The following is a 9,698-nucleotide window of genomic DNA, read 5'->3' as shown; positions in this document are numbered from 1 at the left end:
TTGTTGGACCCGTGTAAGCTTTTGCTAGAGGGGGGGGGGCGTCCGAAGGGGGTATGTCGAGGGGGGTTCTTTTCTGGTTTCTTGGGAAAGTCATTGACGCTGCAGGCAAGAGGGGGGAATGCAACCGAATCATTTTTCCTTTAAAAAATGACACCCCCCCCTCAAATGACCAGGGGCGAGGGAGGGGAGGGGGTTATTTCTGGACCCTTGAAAAATTAATTGAAAGGTGCATGTAGGAAGGGAAGCCATGCAAATGGATCCTTTCTAGCTAGAATATCGATGTCCCCCGGCCTTGAGGGTTACACAATCAATCCTATGTTCGTACCCGAGGCAGCTTAATTATGCTCAATTAAAGGTAATGCTATTGCACGTACCAAATGTACAGTGTATCACGTCCCACCAAACCTACAGAATTATGTTTTACAACTCCCTGGTTGAAAAAACACCGGTTCTTAAGGACTGAACGCTAGGCTATATAATCTACAACCTAGTTTCTAGACAAAGAGCCTTCCGCTTGTCCGACCTGTAGGTCAACGGCCGATGGGGCGTTCAGATTGCGCTCTCCGGGGGCGAACCGATAGATCGCTGACCTTTATACCCGCTAGACAGAAAACGAAATGACACCCGTCCGTATTTAGACTACAGGTCGCCACAGGTAGGAGGGAGAACAATACCAGGCAGTTGCCCCGCAGCTCTGGGATAGTTTGTGCTGCATGCACGTTCACATAAGGCCGCAAATTTGCAAGTGCTGCCACCAAGCTACACCAAACGTTAGGGCGTCTTCAGCTACAATACAGGCTACGGTAAGCACTAGTCTGTGTGTCTGTCATTGTAGTACGTGCTTCATATACTCTGTGGTAACTACTATCCTGTGATTTCTAGGTTGAAGTACCCATTTTCTGCTGCACACAAGTCATGAAGGTGCTACATGTACGTAACTCCGCAGTATAATAGATCTACAAGTAGCTATTAGTAGCTATAGAACGCCATGGCATGATTTTAAAACGCACGTACACCACACCATGAAGCAAGTTCGTCACTGGTGCTTGTCTAGTCCTTGCGTTAATCGTTCAGTGCAGTGACTTGCAAAGGTTACCATGTCTTCTTATCCTTTTTCGTAGCCTCCAGTACCTCAGTGTGTTTGTGTACCAGATTTAAAATGTAGCGTGTGTGTTTGTCCTAGGATCTAGGTTGCTCAGACATACATTTTAGTTAGATATATGCGCTACAGTATGCACGTAGCCACGAAATTTACCGTTTGCTTTTTCTATCTCCTTGCTGTAACTAATCTACAGTATTTTACTCTTCAGTGTATTAAGAGTGTATTTAGTAAACGGATGAGCTATATATAAACCAGGCTGCTGCCAAGCATTGGAATCTGCATTGTCCACTGACGTCGTAGATAGCAAGGTTATGCATGGGAGATTTCGTTGCGTCCCTGGCGAAATACAAATGGAGTTGGGTCGTTATTTGCTATTCAGCTCTTAAGGGGTATCCCCTGTGTGACTCATCATGTATTATGGTGCGGTTACTCGCTTCAGTTACCTGTGTGACTGGGTGGCTCTTTTTAACTTTGAATGAGTCACGATGGGGCTTTGGTCCGAAAGCTCAACTTGTTGAGGCGGCAGTTTTACATCCTGAAAAATTGTATCGGATGCTTTTTTAAAGCGTAAAAGGGGCCTGTATGGGGAGGGGTGACCTACTTTTGAGTTGATATTCTGCATAAATATGGCTAACACTTTGCCCTAAATTCTTATTCTTGCACTCGAAATTCCCGATAACGCATTGAGTGCGATAAAGCCAGCTGCTTCCTAATTGTGTATATTTAAAACGGCTTCGGTACGCCTTGTATAATAGAAGCATTCATTCTCTACTTGTGTTTTATCTAAGCACACTAGGTCACCATATCCAGCTCGTTACGTGTATTGCGTTTTTTTAGACGCGCAGACTAGTAATGATGCCTCGAGGTCTTATGATTTGTAATATCTAGGTGAGAGGTTAAGTTCCGATTAAATGATACATTACCGATTTTTAACGATATACATCAGGCTACGTGACGTTTGCACGTGCGTACAATGTCGTGCCGTCCCGCGATGTTTACCGAACATTGTGCTTAATCATTGGGCGTGACGACCGTCCGGTTGTCGAGCCAAATCCTTGCCCTGCCACATACGTGACAGGTCAGGTGTTTAGGACTAGGGTTAAGAGTTAGGGTTAGGGTTGGGATCATTGTTTAGGGATATGTTTAGACCTACGATTGGGGTTAGGCCAGTAGGCTAGGTTTAGTCTTTCACATCACGACCAATTAACCCAAAGTATATTGGAAACCCCCGAGTAGTGAAGTCATGTATTTGGCAGGATCATGTATTTGGCTTGACACCGGAAAATAGACTCGTCACCCACTAACACGAACCTAATGACCTATAGGTCAAACCCCAATAGGTCTTTTAACTTAGTATATTTTGTGTGCAGCCTGAGATTCGCCATTGCGTTTTCACGAGAGAGGCCGCGAAGAGACCAGCATGGCAGCCGCCCAGCTGTCCGAGATCAAAGCTGATCTGACGTGCCCCATCTGTACCAACGTGCTGAGGGAGCCCAAAGCCCTGCCCTGTCTGCATACCTACTGCCGCTCGTGTCTGCTGCAGCTCGAGGCTAACGCCTCACAGACCGGGCGGTTTCCATGTCCGGAGTGCAGGTAAGAATATAACCTCCACTAAGCCTTCCTAGCCTCCTTCGCAGACTTCTGGTGCAATGGCGTTAATTTTTTTCGGGGAGCGACCCGAGTTATGCCACGGGGACGGTTTTGCCACCGAGGGACTTTGCCGGGGAGAGACGGTTTCCCTCGGCGGTAAAACAGTCCCCGTGGCATAACTCACGTCGCTCCCCCCAAAAAATTAACGCCACCGCATCAGAAGTCTGCGAAGGAGGTTAAGGCCTTCCTACGGGGGCACGGCAAAGAAGGTAATAATTGACCAGAAGAATCAGCCCAAGGTAAAGCTAAGTTAAGCATTTTCCTGTGCTGCCGGTCAACTTCTTTGGCAGCTTTTTGCTTGGAAAGACACACTCCCCTGGCAAACTATCATGATCCCTATTAGCCAGTGATGTCAGTCTGCACTACGTACAGACTAATTAGAGCAGTGTCCAAGCAGATGTAGTAGGGGAAGGTTTTACTAGTGTTTAGGAGACATTCTGTACGTCTTCATATAAGTGTCTGTTATAGGTGTATTCTTGGGTGAATGAACCCTAGCTCCTTTCCACATTCAAGCACACTGAACATTGGAAACATCTCCTTCTAATGACTTCTACGCATTTTCAATATCTTTTGTACATTAGAAATCTCAGGATGCATTACAGGCCTAGTTTTATTATATAGTATTCAGTCCAATGCAAGTTAAGAAGGTGACCATATTTGAGTCACACATCGTCATCACGCTCACGCCACCCAACCAGCAATCAAAAAGCTTCTTGTTCCCATTTCACTATACGATAGGCAAATGGTGATCCTTCCGGAGCGAGGTGTCCAGGGTCTGCCTACAAACTTCATGGTGGCGAACGTTCTGGAAAAACTCCGTCGGGGCGAGCAGCGACGCCACCCGGTGGAAGACGGCGTCTGCGCCCGGCATAGAAACCTCGCGCAGGCACTGATGCTCACAGGGCAACAGATATCACGGAACAGCTACGGGAACATCGCTGCTTTATTAGAAGGCCATCCACAGGTATGCTGTTCATGATGTTAAAATAGTGTTAGCACTTTTGATATGCTGTAAAGTAATAACTGTAGAATTGTCGAAACAGCACAATGTACGCACACGCCCCAAGATGCCCCTTTACATTACAATACCTGTTTCCTGTGACAACTGCTACTCCCCTACCAAATATCACACATTATTGAGTTCTACAAACAATATTTGCATATTATTAAACAACCTGCTGCAGTACCGCTACTTAATGCCGGGTCAACCCTTTTCTAACAAGAATATCATTAAGATTCATTCACAGCTTCTTGAGACATGTTGTTGAGATTTATACAGGCCCACACCATGAAACCTCCGCCATTGCCAAACAGAAATATAGCACATCGTAGATTACAAAACTAGCAGTTCTCTTCGATTAATCCTTATGATGAACCGCTCTCAAGATCGGAATGTGATTCATGTACAGGTCGCCCCAGAAGCAGCACTTCCAAACGTGACTATGCCTGCTGTAGGCAGAAGACATCAGACGATTCAGCAGCGGCTGATTCTGCTGCTACACGCCCAGAGGTGCCAGACAAGCGATCAGCTCAGTAAGAAAAGCGGAGAGGCCCCCGTGTGCCAGCTGGCTACCTGCCGAGCCATGAGAGACACCCTGGACCACATCGCCACCTGTCGGGCTGGTGTGAACTGCAGCGGTAAGGTTTGTGTGTGTGTGTGTGTGTGTGTGTGTGTGTGTGTGTGTGTGTGTGTGTGTGCTTGCTTGTGTGTGTGCTTGCTTGTGTGTGTGTGTGTGTGTGTGTGTGTGTGTGTGTGTGTGTGTGTGTGTGTGTGTGTGTGTGTGTGTGTGTGTGGATGTGGTTGGGTTTGTGTGTGTGCGTGGTGTCTGCTAGTTGTCTGTGCCAGCCTTTTATTGTGGCAAACTCAGTACCAGCCTCTAAACAAATCGTTTCTCTCTATTTCGACTCCAGTTGCACACTGTACCTCATCCAAACAAATCCTGGCGCACTGGAGGAACTGCAGCAATCTGTACTGCCCGGTCTGCCTGCCACTCAAAACTGTCACCAAAAGGGAAGAGGTGGATGCCGGGATAGGTAATTACATGTATATCCCGTCTGCACATATATGAGTACTATCTGTTGTTATAATTCATTTCATTTCCATTTAGTTACTCATGTTGGAAATTTCCATTGATACATCATCATCATCTATATATCAGGCTGTATATAGAACATAAAAAGGATAGACCCCGGCACATTCGTCGTACGGTTGTGAAACGAAGGCATTCCTGAAATACCTTCGATAGGATTTATGTACTTAAAAGAAGATGGATCTTTTATATTTTTTTGGTATGTGGAGTTAAGTATTGGTTATGGACACCTAGCGTCTTTCTTCAGTATTGCATCAGAACCTTCTTCGGATTCTTGATGGATAGATAGTAAGATGGATAGATTTTTAATGCAGCTTTCAAGTACTTAACCCTAGTATGGGGAATACATCATTAAAGTATTTCATTTTTAAACGTAGTTTTCTTAGTTCTGCAACTATATATTCTACTGCGCCGGTGTTTCCAAGACATCTCTGTTATGCATCTTCATCAGGTCAAACTGAACTCATAAAAGTAATGATTGTTTGAACGGGTTTTTCCAGACTCCATGCGGCACAGACTGATCCGGCGCCAGCTGACCACGCTGCTTCACGCGCAGACGTGTCGGGAGCGGGGACAGAGCGGTGATGTCACCGCCTGCCGGCTGCGCGGCTGTGGGACCATCAGGAACGTGCTCACACACATGGACAAGTGCCGGGAAGGGACCAACTGCCAGGGTAAGATTTACTTCTAAAGCTGTATAGGAAGGTTTTAATTAAACAACCTTTCGCTGACCGAGCTGACGTTTCGCTGACCGACTGAACAGTGAATTTGTACATTTCTGTTAGAGTTTATTCCAAATCGCGGGTGATTGTTGTCATTGTTTAGATTTGATTCAAATCTATCATTAATAGTTGTAATGTATGTTTTATTATATTTCACAAACATTTAGAACTTGTTCTTTACTTTTTAAACGATTACTGTAAATTACAAAACATTCGAAACATTTTTGAGCGGCCTATGATATTTCGAATCATTTTTTTTCGAACCATTTTTTTATTATTTTTTGTAAATGACGAAGTAATTTGCACATTCCCACGAAGTGGTCTGTAATCCAAAAATTGTATCAAATTTATTACTGATTTGATTTTGTTACCGCTTACTTCATTATTATCATTATCATTACCATTATTATTATTTATTGTATCTTATTGTTTGTATGTGTAAGCATGTGCTCTACTTGATTTATATGTACATGTATGTATGACGCAGGGCCCCACTGTGAAGCAGTGTTAACCACTGAGCTGAGCAATCCAGGTAAAAATGGCAGAAAAAAAAATGAAAAATAAAATGTCCCCATACCATTCTGTTGTTGTTTTCCCTTCAGTTACGTACTGTGCGTCCTCCACACAAATCCTTTCCCACTGGAAAAGTTGCCGAAGACACCGATGCCCTGTCTGTCAACCTCTCCGTGACCGAACGAAGGGAAAGACTTTCCATGGACCTGAAGGTACATTTCCCATTCTTAACTCTTCGTTTCGAATTGCAAATTTTCGAAATCATTATATGACTAGATCCTCCTATAATTTTATTCAACATTTTCTTAAATCTAGATCAGATTTCAATACCTTGGTGATTTGCTTCTTTGGATATTTGCATATTTTTGCCATTTATCCGAATTTGACATTTTGAACACGTGTGAAGTCAACACCATTTGGACTGCTATACCTGCTGGGTGGATTGTTCATGAATAGTGTTCATCTCAATTTTTTTCGTTACAGTTACAGTTACAGGTCCTTCCCACAAGTGACGATGCTGTTGGTGCGAAGCCCTGAATAACTTGAAAAGAATATTTATCTATTTATTGAACACACCACAAAAAAAAAAAAAAAAAAATTACGGGCGTAGTATTGTAATACCGATGGTTCAATATAGAAATTATTAAGTTAGCAATATTTAGTACTTATTTACAGTATATAATCAGGTTCGTGTGAATATTTACCTATTTACAGTATTCTGAAAGTGTCGTAACGTTATTGTTGATGTAGGTTTAGATAAAGTCGGTAGGAGGCACACCTTAATGATGACAGGTCAGTTGACCTTTTACCATTTGTATCTTCGTTCATAGGCCCATATGTACATGATCCACAAAATGTTGGTACCCCATACTTTGAAATAAATCCAGCAATAAATGATTATCATGCGTGTGTCTTTTTCCACAAGAAAGAACCACATTGTGAACAATGGACATGCAGTACTCAGTGAACCGCCTGGTGTTTATGTCCATCAGCACTAGTCTGGATAATTGCATATGACAGGCTCCGCCCAGCCACCAGTCAAAGGTAACAGAGGAATGCCAAGGCCTTGGTAATACCTACATACACAAACATGCCTCCACAATTAACTACCTTGTTAACAATGGGCATACAGTGCTCAAAGAACGGCTTTGGGGCATATATTTCTCGAAAACGCATCACACCGCAGCGAAACACAACGAATGGGGAACTACCACCGCAAGGCAAAAAAAAATTCAAGGGTCCATGGCCTGTTTAAGACATATCAAACTATTTGAAAATATTGATGGAAAAATATACCAGCAGGACAAGGGTTTTAAAACGTTTGTAGTATCTAGTTTCTATAGTTGACCTACGAACATCCGTTGTACTGCTATACGAACGGGCAAACTTTTGACCACTATACAGTAGAAAATCGATCCAAAAAAGGCCCATATACGTATTCCACAAAATATCGGTACCCCATATTGTACTAACATTAATTGTACTACTTTGACTTGAAAATTATGCATGCATGTATACGTCAAGCAATATAACCAATGTGTGTTGTTTGCTGATGAATATAATCACTAATAAAGTAGTGAAAATACAACATATGTGTTGAATATTTTCTTGCGTACTACAAAGACTGCGTACATGTTTCATTGCGACAGGTGAGTTTGCATGTTTTGTTGGACGTTACATACTCGGTTAACCCAGCACACACTCTAGGTAGGTTTGCAAGGTTATATGCCGACTACTCTTCATAACATCAAAAGCTGAGTCTTGGATTGTTTACAGCAACAAAGAATAGACCATCCCAAAATATGTCCTTGGTTTGGAATGATTACAAACCATCAAATGGGTGGTGCTAAGTGTTGGTTAATGGCGAATGGCCCTGAAAGGACAAAAAAACACGGCTTTTTACGAACTCTGTGACACATACATAATAGATGAGGCTGTTCCTATGTGGACAAAACAGCAATATTTGAACACAATTTCCTAATGTTTCCTCATTTTTATGTGTACAGGAAAACTAGTAAGTCCTGCATTCAATGTCAGAAACACAGCAGTATAACGTATTCAGTTGACGTACATTTTCTATAATGTTGTGAGTTTTCAAACCATTTTTGTGACCTTCGCATCAAGCAGATCATGCGGAAGAACTCGCTTTGTTGTGGTAACCGTGCTCCTGGGCGTACCAGGTACACCATAGCATATCTGCGCAGCAAAATACGTGTCAGTACAAGAACTGCTACTCGGGGAGCATGGCGGACCCTACATAGACTGAGGAAGCACACATTGTGCACAATTTAGCACAAGAAATGGGCCTCGTCAAGTTTATTTCCGTTGGGACAGTGTTCATATTTCTGACGCTAATATCAGATGTATTTCTGGTATCCGATTTCGATTCATTTACAGACATCAGTGTCAATCAAGGTAGGTTACCTTTCTTTGTTGGCCTCATCGGCAACTGTCAAGCCAGAACTTTTTGCTTAAAACGTCTAATTTTCTTGAATACATTTTGGAGTTATATCTTATCCGTTATTTTTATTACGATATATCCAGAACGTGGGGTTGTGTGGCGTAATGAGAGAGCATTCGGCTCAGAACTAAGGGGTCCCGGGTTCGAATCCTGCCGAGTCACCAACCTTGTGCCCTTGAGAAAGGCGCTTTACACGACTTTTCTCGTTTCGCTCAGGTGAAAATGGGCATGCCAGAATGATCATTATCATGATCGTGGGAAAAAAACAACTAAACGAACCAGGATTAGTTAGAAATTACAATTAAACGTGACATTTTTTAAATCTAAATCATTTCGGAGAGTATGCATGTGGTCAGTGACAGAAATGTATGCTGTGTAGAAGACTTTGACTTTGACTTTATTGCTTTGATACAAGCCGGATATAACATTTAGCTTATTTGAATGTTCTTTTTCTTAACCTAATCACAGATCCCACGTATTACCGATACCAGTCAAATTATAATTATATTTTCTTCTTCTTCTTTTCCGTTGTCCCATTTTTCAGTGATATTTGTCCAGTTGTGTTTTGGTACATGTGTACGTGCATTTCTGTATGACGGTATCCACCAGAGTTAATTTGCAACATTTCTTATTTCAAAACTTATTTCAGACACCTGTTGGGAAAAATTCACACATCCACGGCTCAAGCTGCTTCAAACTCATGCAGACCCCAGTAACGTACCAAGATGCCGAGGCTACGTGCGAAAATAGGGGAGGTCAGCTTGCTATGGCGAAAGACGAGAGCACCAATAATTTCCTAGTAACGCTGATACATGGTAGCGAAAAAGATGTGTGGTTCGGCCTTAGCACCCAGACCTCCATGGACTGGACGTGGAGTGATGGCACCAAGCAGACAGATTCTAGCTTTCAAGCCTGGGCTCAAGATGAACCAAACGAGATAAACAGAGATATCAACTGCGCTCGGCTCAGTGTGCTTGCTGCAGATACCGGTACGAATGTGTGGAAGGACATGGTTTGCGACAACGAATACTTCTTTATTTGCCAGAAAGGTAACGCTGTATATACTTCTTATTATTCCATGTTTCTTGTTCAATTGCATATAAATGAAGCCTCTATCACACATGGCCACCCATGACCTGGATTTCTTCTAGTCTGTATCT

General features: G+C 42.9%; 1 protein-coding gene across 1 annotated transcript; it reads left to right on the top strand.

Moving 5' to 3' along the window:
• The first annotated feature begins 604 nt into the window (after positions 1–604).
• Positions 605–6,620, top strand: LOC109462317 (protein cbp-1-like). Its single transcript, XM_019758848.1, has 8 exons — positions 605–803; positions 2,473–2,695; positions 3,491–3,716; positions 4,162–4,390; positions 4,664–4,786; positions 5,343–5,516; positions 6,167–6,289; positions 6,567–6,620. The coding sequence occupies exons 2-8, from the start codon at positions 2,523–2,525 to the stop codon at positions 6,587–6,589; spliced, it is 1,071 nt and encodes a 356-aa protein (XP_019614407.1). The 5' UTR covers positions 605–803; positions 2,473–2,522; the 3' UTR covers positions 6,590–6,620.
• Positions 6,621–9,698: the final 3,078 nt, after the last annotated feature.

This window comes from Branchiostoma belcheri, unplaced genomic scaffold, assembly GCF_001625305.1.
Source record: "Branchiostoma belcheri isolate BF01 breed outbred unplaced genomic scaffold, Haploidv18h27 scaffold115, whole genome shotgun sequence".
NCBI classification, from domain to species: Eukaryota; Metazoa; Chordata; class Leptocardii; order Amphioxiformes; family Branchiostomatidae; genus Branchiostoma; species Branchiostoma belcheri.
This window is presented reverse-complemented; position numbering and strand designations above follow the sequence as displayed.